This window comes from Tenrec ecaudatus, chromosome 6 (genome assembly GCF_050624435.1).
Source record: "Tenrec ecaudatus isolate mTenEca1 chromosome 6, mTenEca1.hap1, whole genome shotgun sequence".
Taxonomy (NCBI): Eukaryota; Metazoa; Chordata; class Mammalia; order Afrosoricida; family Tenrecidae; genus Tenrec; species Tenrec ecaudatus.
Genome location: NC_134535.1, coordinates 129,487,854 through 129,502,327, shown reverse-complemented (window position 1 = coordinate 129,502,327; position 14,474 = coordinate 129,487,854). Strand labels below are relative to the sequence as shown.

Sequence of the window (14,474 nt, the reverse complement as noted above, 5' to 3'; positions counted from 1 at the left end):
GGCCTTTTCCATCAGTCACAATCTTAGCTCAGGTACTACCTTCTCAGAGAGCGGCTGTGGCTCCCCGAGCCAACCTAGGGCAGCCCTTCCCATTCGTGCGCATGATCCGATCTTATCTTCTTCTAAGAGCTAGTTTGTTCAGATAGGCTGTGTTAAGTGTTAAAGATATTGCCGTTTCAGCTCCATGACCCCCCCCACACACGTTTAATCGATCTTATTTGATGATCTATCTCTAGCACACAGAACACTACCTGCCATAGAAAGAACCAATAAATACCTGCTGAATGAATGAATGGATGCTTTGACCAATTGCTAGAATAGTGCTCCTCAAACCTTTAAAATCCATGCTCCTTACAATCACACCATTTTTAATGTAGGCCCAGTAGCCAAGAACAATCTCATCGTTTTTACTTTATAGTCACATTCATCAATAAATTCGCAAACACATAGAGAAAGTGCTTTCATAAATACACATGCCTCACTAGGAATCCTGTTATCCCGTTTTAGGAGACCTTGGCATGTCTCTGCTTTCTGTACCATTAGCCCCCACAAGTTCTGCTCATCTTGGGTTCAAAGTCACTACCTTAGGACTTTACTGAGGAAACATATTCAAAAACACTTGGTGTACTTCAGCACAAGAAGCTTACGAGCTTCTTAGTCACCAGGATACACAGGCCACAGGCAAAGGTTTTTCTTTCTTCTAAATGTTAACAAGATAAAGGAATTAGATGCAGAAAAGAATGAAAGAAACAGCAGTGATGGAGATGCCTAAAATAAAACTACACAAGAGGAAGTAATGAGAGAATTGCCTAGTGGGGACTAGTGTAATTGTAAGTCCCTGAAAAACACAAATTGCTTATGGGGCATACCCGGAGATGATAATGATGTAAGACAGTCTCCTGCGAGCCCAGTGAGGCACATGCACGTCTAAGCTTGCTTCTGCTGATAACGCAGGTGGCAGAAGCCGTGGGGTTAAACGTGACAGCGGGCCAGCAGTTAGGCAAACTGACTTAGTGAACAAAGTCAGGTGCTGCTCATCCCCAGACTGGCACTGATTTGCTTGACCTTAAGTGACTTGTCTCTTGACCTCATTTTACCTATTAGTAAAATAGGGGTCAAAGGGCTGATCAAAACAATGAAAATAATATGATACAGAAAAAGGACTAGATTGTGCGTTACAGCACATGTGATCTCTGACGCATCTTAGCGGAGTGCTCTTGGGCAAGTCAATGCCACGTACTGATTGACCCTCTCCTATGTGGTGTATAAAACGGGAAAAGGAACAGCTATGTACCGTCCTCAGAAGGTTGCTGTGTGTACTAGGTGGTAGAAAGGGCAAATACTTAGACAGTGATAACGTAAACTACTAGTGGTTCAGAGAATACGCAAATAAAACAAGAGTATTCTTTGCAGTTTAAAACGTCTTCAGCAGACACTGAGAAGGATCAGTGATCCTGATCTGGGTCTTTGTGAGTCTGCAAACTTCCTGGGTGTGCAGACCTCCTTCAGATGGAAAATCTGATCTCCTTAGGCCAACCAACTGGGTCGTCTGGTATTCATTTTCTGACACATTAGAGATAGGCTCCTGATTTGATAGTAATAATGAGATAAGGGCTTATTTTTCCCCCACAAAGGAGCCCAAAATGGGAAATACTGATTTAGCAATTAAGAGTTAAGCTAGAAAAGAAATCAGACATCAGTAGGTCCAGAATAGATAATGAGATCGGCGTATTTTAAGAAAGCCACAAAATATGGATACTTTGCATTTGGGTCTATGGGGAGAACTGCCTCAATGAAGGTATTTTTAGCTGGCGAGGAGGACGGCTTCCTGCTGCACAAAGTGGGGGAAGCGGCATGTGGTGAGGCAATCCTGGCTCCCACGTTATCCACGAAGGTGGGCTTGCTGCAGGTGGGAGGAACTTCGGAGGCTGATGACCACAAGCTGAGCGGCTGGGTCATCGCCAGGTCTAGGTCTGCCATGTGCCTACATGAAAGGAAAGGTGACCTATAGATAGTAGACCCGGGGAAGGAAATGTGAGGAAGCTGCCTTAAAGGGGCACAGACAATTACCCACGAGTCTGAAAGGCTTGACAATGACAAGCGTGCCTGCCGGAGAAACAAGCCCGAGGATGGTCAGTGAGAAGTCTATCAGCAAGAGGAGCAAGGAGCTGACTTTCCATCTGATGAACAACACGGCCAAGAGCAAGAAAAGGAAAAGAGAAAGATTCTAAATCTTCCCAAGGTCTTTCTACAAAGCGACTGTTTATGTCTCGTTGTACAGTTGTTTGCATCTCAGAGTACAATTATGTCTTAGCTAATGTCATTTTAAACTGAGAAACGTATGTAAGAGGAAAACTGAAGTAGCAGATAACTAAAAAACTCATGCAACTCCTTGCACAGCTTTTCTTGTATGGTTCAGGGAAACGGTCATTTTTAGTATAAAAACGAAAATTTACATCAGATAACAAACACAGTGGAAGTATTTTTACATATCTGAGGGGGTATCAAAAGTTCGCGGAAAAATTCATGTTTTTATTCAATTTTTCCATGAGTGTTTGAAGCCCTTGTAGACAGCCATCTATTGCTCATCCATGATGCACTGTGTGAAACAGGGCAGAATGCCAATCTGCGATTTAGCTACTATGTAAACACCATGTTAAAACAGGGAGTCCCTGGATTGTGAGTGAGTTCCGTTTATAGGTATGTCTTTTACATCTAGTTTGTACATAACTCAGACCAGTTAGGTATAGATTTGATCTAACATGAGTTGGTTAAATGTCTTCTTAGTATATAGTATACCTCTCTAGGCATACACTTTCAGACACCTTAAATCATATCTAACATAATAACACAGTAATAACACGTGTGGATGTATGTTGCAAAGCAGCACACATTTGTTATTACTAACATGGCTGTCCCTTGAATTCTGAATGGGCTTTAGAGTGGTGGAAATGCGGACATACATGCAGTTTGAGATTGGCTGAACAGACGCTATGTAGTATACAACTGTGTATATATGTATCTGAGTACGTATATGGACATGTATGCATGTGTAAGCATATGAATGAATGTGTATATTCAAATATATGCACATATAATGTTTCTAAGTTACATACTGACAAACATTTTATAAAATTTGAGTTTATATTTCAGATCTATGATTTCAAGGTACATAATTACATCCACTTCTCACTTAACGACATCAGGTTCCAAAGACCAGGCCATTAGGGGAAAAATGGCGGAATGCAAAAATGGAGGATAATCACATCATATCATCAATTACATTATTACCTAATTGTCAAGCCACTGAGAATTATGGCCCACCCAAGGTGGCCCACAACCTTAACCATCACCCTTCCCTTGCACTTTGGTGTTTGTACGGCGAGACTTACTTCATTAATGTGTAAAACAGTCCAGCAGGGTTTCTACTATTGTGAATGCAAATGTCAGCTAACAAGGTAGTAGACAAGTAAGGGGCTAAGTGTATTAACAAGAAACAAACAAACAAAAACCCTCGGCAATTTAAGATGAAAAATCCTTACCAGGTAAAATATTTAAATAGTTGCGATCAGCATTCTTAGCCTTCTCATCACGTTCTCCATTTCGGTTTCCAGAATCTATGCACAGGATAATGCAACGTTAGAAAAACACAGCAACGTATGAAAACACACAAGCAGCAAGATCACAACAGTACACGTGCACTAAGGGCATCCTGCGTGCCAGGCGTTCTGCTCCCAGCCATCGGATGAACAGTCTCATTTAATTCCGACAAAACCTTTGCGAGGTAGGTACTGAAGACACCTTTGTTTCACCCGGGAAAACCAGGGAACAGAGGCTGAGCTAGCTGAATGAAGATGCACAGAGAGGTGGGGGAGCCTGGTCTTGCACCCTGATGCTCGTGATCCCCAATCTCTGGTCTCCGCCCCCATAGACGCTGCAGCAGCCCTTGTTCTTCATGTGGGAAGCTGAGGGCACATCAGACAGCTCCACTTGGTAGTTGTAATGTGGGCCCCGTGTGGCCGTTAGATTGCGAGTCACTGTTGTTGCTGTCCTTGGTCAGGACCGTAGGGAATAGCTTCTCAGTCCGCCCACATTTGTGGTGTCTTATGTGACAGGAGAGAAGGGAACTTCAAAAACTTCATGGACAAATGGAATGAAAAGGTCATGGAATTTCCTCCCAAATGTTCTGTAGCTCCCCTGATACAATTCACTTTAAAAAAAGAAATGGTTAGGACTTGGTTTCAAATGAAAGATTTCCTTCTTGGATATTCATCGGCTTTCCTCTCCCCCAACAGCACCCCATCAGATGCCCCCTATTCTTCCTAGAGTACACGACACAGGTTTCAAGGACAAATGTGGGTGAAATAAGAAACACCATGGTTGATGACAACACAAACTGCTCTACACACATGTACATACTTTCAATAAAGATACATGTAAGTTTTATGTATCGAGTATTGTATTTTTATTCCAGTGAAGTTCAAAACTATTTTGGAAAGGTCTTCCACATCAGAAACGGCACTGACAATAGCCACAACTTCAAAGGAGTACACAGCAAATGCCAACAGAAGACCATAGATTCAAAACCTCTGGTGAAATGTGCTCCAACACGGGCTCCTGTAAATGTCTAAGCAGACAGCAGAACAAAAGGCTAGGATGCCTAGTGAGAATAAAGCTGTTCCTCAGACAGAGCCACCAAAGAGCAAGCTTTGAGTTAATATGCGAGGGTGGACGCTTGAGCAACGAACACATTTTCAATGTTGCCGATATTTTCATTAGGCGCCCTGGTAGCATAGTAGAGTAGACACTGGGCTGCTAAGCACGAGGCCAGTAGTTTGAAACCACTAACCAATCTGCGAAGGAAAGAGGAGGATTTTCAGCTCCGTGCAGATTTACAGCCTTTGAAGCCCCGGGGCAGTTCCGCTGTGTCCTGCAGACGTGCGAGAAGTCCTCATTGCTGTGAGGTGTCTTAGTTGTGCTGCTGTTCTTTCTGATCATGTGGGGTCAGAATAAAGATCTGTACCACAGTCCACCCGCCCCTCCTGCGTCTTAATGGGAATGCTTGGTTAGGAAGGCAAAAGAGAATGACTGTCAGAGACAAATACTTTTTGCTTCTTCATCATAGATTGTAGGACTACAAAGATGTCTAATATAACAATCACAGTAAGAAAAATGATGGGATGTCTTAGAAATTACTTCCACGTCAGGATACAAAGAACAAACGTGGAACTTCCCCCAAAGAGGAAAAAACCGCGAAACGTATTTCCACAAAAACACTTTCTTCCATAACAACATGCAGGCTCCTTTAAGAAAGCTGTCTTCTATAACCCGGCTTGTCTCACTGACTCACTGAAACCACAAAGTAGTCGCTTGGACAAGAACAAAATAATACCATGATGTACATGTACTGCCTTACCCGTATGTGGTTTAAAAGCTTCCTGTCATTTACTGCACACTTTCTAGCTCTCGTAAATATACTTAGAATCCTCCTCCTTCCACACCTGTCATGAGCTCAATCTTGATGCTTTTGGTCACTACTAAGAATAATATTAAAAAGCCCCTGATCACGTTGTTGCCAATTTGGAGACAGTGGAGGAAGGAGATGGTACAAGAATCAGAGGTCACGTGCAGTTTCTGAAAGACCGTTTGTTAGGCTAGGCCGGCGTACGATGGCCCTGCTGCTCACGCTGGCTTGTCACATAGGCCGCACGCTGCTGCAGCAGCGCACCCTTCGTGGGAGTGGAGAGGAGTGGAGCTCCTACAGGGAGCAATTGCTAATCCAAACCATACACGGATGTGCCCCTAACCCTGGAGTCTCTACTACAGAGAAGTGTATGGACAGGTGGGACGACACGTGTCTAAACTGATTCACGCGTCCTTACTTACAGGAGCAAACCATCAGGAACATTGCATGGCTGTTACGGAAGGTTCACTGAGAATGGGACATCCCACATGGATTACTATGCCACAGTAAAAACGTTTGAGGATGTTCTTGACGGAGAGGAAATGAAACTCAAAATAACGGACTTGGTGAAAAAAGCAGAGTGCAGAACTGGGTGCACAGAAAGCTGTCGTACTCGCATGTGTCATGGGGAAATACATACATAAAGGGCGCACATATACACACACTCATATACATAAGCATTTATCTAGAAGGTTCTCATGAAAGAACACAAGGTGACTCTGGAGAGGAAAATGGGATGGCCACAGGCTCACTCATGCACTGTCGTTGCGTCAATTCCAACTCATAGTGACCCAGGGCCCCAGGGAATGGAGGGAACTGCCCTGTGGGTTTCCAAGACTGCATAGGAGTAGAAATAACTCTTTACAGGAGTAGAAAACCCACCTTTCTCCTGTGTAGAGACTGGTGGTTGCAAACTGCTGCCCTGTGGTTAGAAGCCCGAGAGAGGTAGGAAAGACACTGTCAATGTATGCTCTGTAAAAAGGGCACAGGGGTGGGGCAGACTCCGCAGACTTCCTTCATAAGGGAGAAGGAGAATCAAACTCTCCATTAACCCAAGATTGACCCCTGTGAGTCTGAGTTCAGCAAGCCTCCACCCTCCAACTGTCATTGCCAGTTCTAACAGCAACCATCTCTCCCACCCTCTACTTCTCAGGTAGGGTTGACAATTCTTTGCATTGGTTGCACAAAATGCACAGCTAACGATCATAATTACGGACTTTAGGAGGGAAATCAAGCAGCTTACAACTGATGGTTTGATATGGGAATCTTGGAAATGTTTTTCCTATTTCAGAAAATGATTTTTTAACATAAAAGTCCGCCGAGTCTTTAGAGAAAGCATGGTGTTGTCGTAAGGCGCCATCGCGTTGGTCCTGGACAACAGACTGAAGTGCAGCGTGGGCCTGCACCACCTCCCAAGTGTTCCTCTGCCTGAGCCCGTGCTGCAGGCATGGTGCCCGTCCAGCTCCTTGAGGCCCTTCCCCTTTTTGGCTGCCATTCCACTTTGAACATTATACTGTCAACTAATCACCAATTTAAGCCTAGATTAAGCCTACCTGTTAGCTTCAAAAGTAAAGGAAGAAGTCCATAAATTACACTATGAAATGAGAAGAAAGCCATCAACCAAAGATAGAACAGTATCTCTCTGCTTTCTACAAGACATATGCATTTAAGTTACTGCAATGATTTGCTCTACACACTACAGCCATGGGCGGTAGGGACCCAAAGTGGATTTAAAAGTTTGACTGGCTCCAATATTACAACTTTCAATAATTCTTTTTCTTGGAAACCGGCAACAATTTTTTATAGGAAACAATAAAATCCTGATAATGTATTCAAGCTAAACAAGAGCATGCTTAGTGATTTTACACCTGTGATGAGGTGAAGACACACCTTACAAATACTTGAAATGACGGTTACCTTTGTACGCGCAAGCTTGAGAAACTGTGGAAACTTACATGATTTGCCTCCTAGTTAAACCAATTTATGACACCAATCTAATTTACAAAGAACAATACTTTTTCAACTTCCATTTTCAACTAAAGCTTAGCATGACTCTGCAATTTGTTAGAGCATTTTATCCCCTAAATCCTGCAAGTGCAGATAGAGACGTCTGAAGAAAGAGACCAGAACGTTTTTGTTAGGTTTCATAGCCTGACAAAGATCTCCCAGCACCTTCCCCAGTAGTTTGAATGGACAGTTAGTTATGTTGTGAACACTAGAGAAAGGCGGTAGCTTAAGGACTTTTTATTTTAATTTTTAGAGAACCACCCAAAACAACTCATGTAATTGATTTAATACTACTCGAGTGGATCGACAATGGAAGGAAAGAAAAGATGTGCATCGGTGTCCCCATTCCCCTTCCCTGCCTCCTGTAGCAGAGCAGGAGAAAGACCGGCTTCCTGCTCCTGGAAAGAGTTCGTCTCGGAAACCCAAAGGGCCAGTTCTGCCCTGTCGTACAGGGGGGCCAGGCAGGGACAAGGTTTTTTCCTAGAATAATGATTTTGTCCACTTTAGAAATACAGGGATAGAGAAATTGGTTCAAAAGATGAACTGCCCATTGGGTGCCTACTTCATGTTTAACTCTCTGCCATCGAGTCCATGCTAACTCACAGTGAGCCCCTGTGGGTTTCCAAGACGGAAACTGTTTACTGAAGTAGAAAGTCCATTCTGTCTTCCGTGGAACTGCTAGTGGTTTTAAACTGCTGACCATGAGGATCGCAGCCCAACGCGTAAGCACTACTCCACCAAGGAGTCATCATGGCTAACAACAGTACCAAAATTAAAAGCAAAACATAAACCACAGCGTTTGTTAAGGATCTTGAACAAGACAGTCATGCACACAAGAAATTCTGAAGATCTTGAATTTTGTTCTTAATTTCCTTCCACCACTTTTCACCAATATAGTACTCTATCTAATTTTAACGATGACCCATAGGATATTAGAATGGGAGGGACAGGATACATTGAAAGTGAAATGTAACCGTTTTACTAACCATGTGAGTCCTTCAATTTGCTGCTGCGCTGGGTTCTCGCGTAAAGGACCACCTGCTGGACAGTTTCCAGTTGCTCTTCGATCCGGGGAAAATGGAAATCAGTGCATTCTTGGCAGACTGTGGCAAAATCTAGGGGACTCGAAACATTCACAAACCTCTGTGAGCTCAAATATTTAGAATTTACTTAAAAGAAATACAATCTAGTAAAATAGAAAATAAAAATTCATGAGTCTGACTTCTTGTATTTCTCCTTTTAATAAGCCTCCCTTATAAAGTTAGGGTAAAACAATTTCATGTTGATCAGAAACTGAACCACTCCATCACTCATAAAAGGAACCGATTCAAAGACAAAACCCAAAACCAACTTCACTGCCATCGAGTCAATGCTGACTCAAAGTGACCCCCTGTAGGTTTCTGAGCCTGCAACTGTTTATGGGAGGAGAAAGCCCAGTCTGTCTCTCGAGGAGCTGCTGGTGGTTTCGAACTGCCATCTATGTGGTTTACAGCCCAACACCTAACCACAGCACCACCAAGGCTCCTATTAACAGACTAAGTAATGCTAAAAAATCTCAACTCTTCTTTAAATAATAGATACTTTGACCATAATTTGGTCCCAAAGAGTACTAAAAATCTTACAAGGTTCTAATATTTATGATAGGAAATAAACTCTATTCAAACTTCCTAAAAACAGCTATACATTTCAACATAACATAGATTCAGAGATTTACAATTATCATAAAAAGGAAGCTGTGATAGGAGCAAAGGTAGAATTTTACTCAGCATTATTTAAAAAGTAGATTATTTTTTAATATAAAGAGCAAAGTGAAAAAAAATTTAAATGGAGCAAAATGGATGAAGTAAAATCCACTGATTCAGAAACTTCTAAGATGAAAAAATACATTTATTCTATGAGTTCTCTAAGAGCACCATTCAATCGCAGCATTTTAAGAAAAACAGTATCGTGAAGCGCTCTACAATTGCTAAAGTATGACGAGATCTACTAGAGCGTGTTGTCTGATCGCCTTCAAGACTGGTGTGAGGAAAGCAATTTGTAAATGTTCCTATAATTCATTTCTTTGTAAGACTGGTTTTAAGGAAGGAGAGCGTTTAATGACATGAATATGGATGTTGTTACCTTACCTCTTTTAATCCCGCTGTACGAATTGATTCGATTATCTACTAGTAAAACCAGGCCGCAGAGAGCCGTGGAGTAAAGTGACAGTGCTGTCTGGAGCCGATGGAGTTTCACGCCACTGCGATGGTTGCGTCTATGCTTACAGAAGTCTAGCATGTCCGCTCTCAGCAACCTCAAGTTATGCATGGTCTTCAACTGGGCTCCTGGGGTGGGGACAGCCCCAGAAAGACACTTAGACAGCTGCAAAAAGCCAGTCGAACAAGATGGTAATCTCTACAGGAGAATCCAGAATAGTGTGCTACAAACGATTAAAAATGGGTCTTGCAATTCCATGTTTTATTACTGTATAACTCTTCTATTTGCACAAGATAATTCACCAGCTGAAACAGGCAATGGAGGGCCAGCAACCTAAAGGCTTTCTTGGAACGGGGCATAATGGGGACTTCCCAAGACCCCGGGGACATCAAAAGAAAACTCTTCCTTTGTTCGAGCTTCTGCTCTTACAGAGCACACAGAAAATGTCCCACAGTACAGTAAAGCAAGATTAATACACTCACCTAAGTGAATGGTAAAACTTTCTTCTAGTTTTCTCTGCTCCTCATAAATCCTCCCGTTTGCTTCCACAGATTCTCTCAACTGACTTGGCTGAACTTTAATTTCTTCACTAAAATTAATCAAAGTTATTGAGATGCATTATTTGTATGCTTTTCAAGAAACTTTTCTTAAAGGAAAGAAACTTTGTGGTAAAATGAGAGAAAAACCAACAGCTGAAAGGGCTTAATATATTCCTAAACGGATCCTTAATCCAGGCTGCCAAGACCACAAGTGTCAACAGATTCCAAAATCCCCACTTCTCCTTCGGTTCCTCAGTAACGCATATTACTCTCTTCAGCCACTGTAACGGCAGTTCATGTACTGCCATTTAACGTTTGTTCGTGGTCTAAGAACATGTGATCTCTCTTATGCTAAGTCAAAAACCTTGCGCAAAACTAGACAATCGGTGAAAGGACACAATGAAAACTTTTTAAGAAGGCAAATAGAACTTTGAAACATACTGAAGTTCCTATTTTCTCATTCCTTCCCCTCACCTTCCTCCCAGCAGCATCCTCTCATGAAAGAATCTCTGCTCCGTTCTGCGCATCTTTGAAAAGGTTTCCATGGAGATTGCTGGCACTGTACAGCAGTTCACATTCTAATTTCATGGTATACCAAAGGTAATATCAGTCTATAATATTCATTCATATCTTGACTTTGGGGGTTAGTCTAGGCCAGATCATTAGGCTCACCAATTGTCTTCATTAGTAAATATGGTAAATTTAAGGTTAAAAATAAAATGCACGATAATTAAAAACCTTTCATTTTAGGATGTAGAAAGCTGCAAATGAATGTTGTTTCTACCGTAACTGAAAGATAAGTCACATAATCTACAAAACCCTAACTTTCCTTGAACCTAGTAGAGATCTGAACTGAATTCCAAACAGTCATAAGTCCCTGTAGGGCAGTGGTTCTCAGCCTTCCTAAGGCCGTGCTGAATTCTTATTTCAGGAAAAGCTTTTGCTTGTCGCTGGAGTAGAGAAAATAAACCTGTTCCAAGAACCTAGCCACAGATCCATTAATTCTAAGGGCGAATGAGGAGCAACATCTGCCTGCTCTTCTATCCCAAAGACACAGGCAAGGATCGGTGCTGCTGGGGAGGGGTACAAATGAAAACCCTCCGCCCATCTGGGGAGGGGGCAAGGCTGCTTGGGCTAAAATCCCACCCCATTATCATACAGAGCTCTGCTGCTGGTGTAGTAGAGTCAGAAAGCCACACAAGAACACAGACGCCAGCAGGGGTCTGTCTGCTCCAAAAGCAGAACGATCCCGTTCCCGAGGCCCAGCCAGAGGGACCACTTGTAACTAGCCAACCAGACGTGTGTGAGGTGGTACATTGTTTTACTAGCCAGTATAATTAGGCAAGAAAAAGAAATAACAGGTACACAAATTGGAAAGAAAGAAAACTGCACAAGGTGAAGTAACTGTCTAGGTGAAAATTCCCAGGAAGCTACAACAAAGTTCCTGGAACTAACAAGTAAGTTTAGCACAGGATGCAGGGAATACAGACGATAGGTATGCACCTATTATCTGCCTAGATAGTGTCATGATCCTGATGCTAGTGAGCCTATATGACAGAGCAGAGCTGCCCTGTGGAGTTCTCAGCAGTGATGGCCACGCCCTTTCCTCTGCTGAGGTGCCTGTGGGTTTGAGCCCCGGCCCTTTCCATTAGCAGCTGAGCAATCAGCCGGCACGCCCCGCCCCGAGGGCGCTTTCCTACACACTAGCAGTGAGCAAAGGGAAACTGAAATTAAGATCACAGGGCCATTTACAAGTGCACACCCCCCCCCCAAAATTAAATACCTAAGTACCGTATATACTCGAGTATAAGCTGACCCGAAGATCAGTTGAAGCACCTAATTTTACCACAAAACTGCATTAAAAAGGTGCTGAAAAACTCGTCTTATACACGAGTGTATATGGTATACATCTAACGAGATCTACGTACCACATGTATGCTTAATGATATAAAACATTGAAGATAAGTATCTTAAAAGACTTAAACAGATATATACCATATTAATGGATTGGAAGATTAAATATTATTAAGATTTGAATTTCTTCCAAATTGATCTACAGAGTCAATACAATCTAAATAAAAACAACAAGTTTTTATTGAATTTTAGATATTGATCAGCTGATTCTAAATTAATATAAAAAATCAGAGAGTGTATGAGCAAAATGCTTTTGAAAATGAAAAGCAGAGGGGCTCACACAATTTGATTTCAAGATTAGACTACAACAATGAAGACATCACTGACTTACAGATACACATAAAAATCAATGGAACTGAATAGAAAGTCCAGAAATTTACCCAGAAACACAGAACTACAGAACTTCTAGAACACACAGGAGGCAATCATTATATCGTGTTAGATAAAGATATTTTAGGTAAGATAGAAGCATTTTAAAAATTGACAAGCTACACTTAAATAAAATCAAAAGCTCTGTCTTCAGAAGGCACTTAAGCAAATGAAAAGACAAGTTACAGGTTGAGAGAAAATATTTGTAAAACCCATATCTGATAATGGACTGGTATTCAGAATATATAAAGAACTTTTGTAAGTCAATAACAAGAAAACACAAAGGAGATATGGACAGAAAATCAGGCATGCAAAAAGTTCAACATCATTAGCCATCGGGGAAATGCAAAACCTACTGGATTGGCTAGATACCAACACACCACGTGTGGACAAGGATGTGAAGCATCTGGAACCCTCAGACATTGCTGGTGGAAATGGAAAATCCTTTACTTGCTGAGCAGACCTCGTGTGCCAGCACCGAGAGCTAAGCACTCAGCAAGAGGCTGCCCAGTGGACCCAGAGACATTGATCTTGTCTTCAAGACAAGTGCAAAGACACTGACAAAGTGGTATTTCTAAATGTTTAGAGTTTGTGCCAGCATTTACTTCTAAATGCTGGAAATAGGGCCATTAGTCTATACTCAGGATATTTCCAATTGAGTATAATATAGGATTTGAAAGAATAAACCAATCCTCAAATATTTGAGTCTAACTGGGCTACAGCACAGGCACTGTCGGCTCTGGGACCAACGCTGCCATAGGAATTATGAATTACGAAAGTCCTGCATACTCCCTCTGCACCCGACACACGCTATTATTGATACACATAGCATTCTACATAGTGTTCTTCTCATTATAAGTTAGTCTCTCTTTTTAGAATGTAAGTTCAATGAGGTCAGATATCTTTTTGTTTCTCTGCTTACAGGTTGGCATTTAGCAGAAATTCCAGTGATGTTTGCTGTATCAAACAGAAGTCACCTTGAAGAAGTAAGAGTCTGCAGTGTACTTAGATACCCTATAATGTGTTCCTGAGGCTATACGTTTGAAGGCAGCAAATGTCCTCATTGTTCGCCTATGAGTAGCCCTGACCTTGTAGTTAGAAGTTCACTGCTTCCCTGACAGTGCCACCAGGGCTCTGTATTTATATGTGCCTCCAAAAAGATGTGTAAATCTATGGGGAAATGACTATTGCAACCCAAACAAATCAAGCCTCATCTCCCCAGATAATTCACACACAAGGAGTAAGAGTTGTGAAAGAAGTATAAAATCATCCTGAATTCTCATCAACTTCACAGTACCATCAGGAAGGTGCGATGGAGAAATCTGGGCCGTTCATGATGCATACCTGAGGGAGCTGTTGTTGGGCGTCTTTAGGTCTCGGTGAAGTTTTATCACCCATTCCTGATACTCTTGCTTTTGGATGGCAGTTGACTGTTTCAGTTCATTGGTCCACTTATTCTCCAAGTCCTGTAAATAGACAGTGTGCCGACTGGTTAGGTTGTTGACTTGTGTTTTTAAACCCCCAAGCGAGTAAGCAACAGGACGTACAGCAAGCAGCATAGCGGAAAGCCGAGGCGTGCCACTTACTTGTTGGCATTCAAAGTGCTGAGCTGCCAGAGAGTTGACGTCTTGATCTGTCAAGGATTTTCCCAATTCTTGCATCACTTTTTCCATTTCAATACCCTGTCTAAAAGATAAATCAGTGGAGCTTATATACTCATATAACTGTTAAGGCGCATGTATGGCCACTTCGGCTTCATTGAACCATCCGTTTTGTTGTTGGTAGTTGTCGAGCTGGCTCCCACTTTGGGTGGCCTGTGTGTACAGAGTGGGATGGCTCCAAGGGCTTTCAAGGCTGCAAGCTTTCAGAAGCAGAACACCAGGCCTGGCTCCTGAGATGCTCTAAGTCAGCGGTTCTCAACCTGTGGGTTGTGACCCCTGTGGAGGTCGAACGACCCTTTCATAGGCGTCACCCGATTCATAACA

The 14,474-nt window shown here is 42.3% G+C and overlaps 1 protein-coding gene across 1 annotated transcript in view; it reads right to left on the bottom strand.

Moving 5' to 3' along the window:
- The window catches only part of FERRY3 (FERRY endosomal RAB5 effector complex subunit 3), a 44,153-nt gene that overhangs the window by 13,383 nt on the left and 16,296 nt on the right, over positions 1–14,474 (bottom strand). The window contains exons 5-10 of the mRNA XM_075552193.1: positions 14,076–14,175; positions 13,834–13,955; positions 10,150–10,256; positions 9,598–9,795; positions 8,458–8,586; positions 3,543–3,617 (exon numbers count right to left, since the gene is read on the bottom strand). Coding sequence (XP_075408308.1) covers positions 3,543–3,617; positions 8,458–8,586; positions 9,598–9,795; positions 10,150–10,256; positions 13,834–13,955; positions 14,076–14,175 — 731 coding nt within the window. The remainder of the gene's footprint in view (positions 1–3,542; positions 3,618–8,457; positions 8,587–9,597; positions 9,796–10,149; positions 10,257–13,833; positions 13,956–14,075; positions 14,176–14,474) is intronic.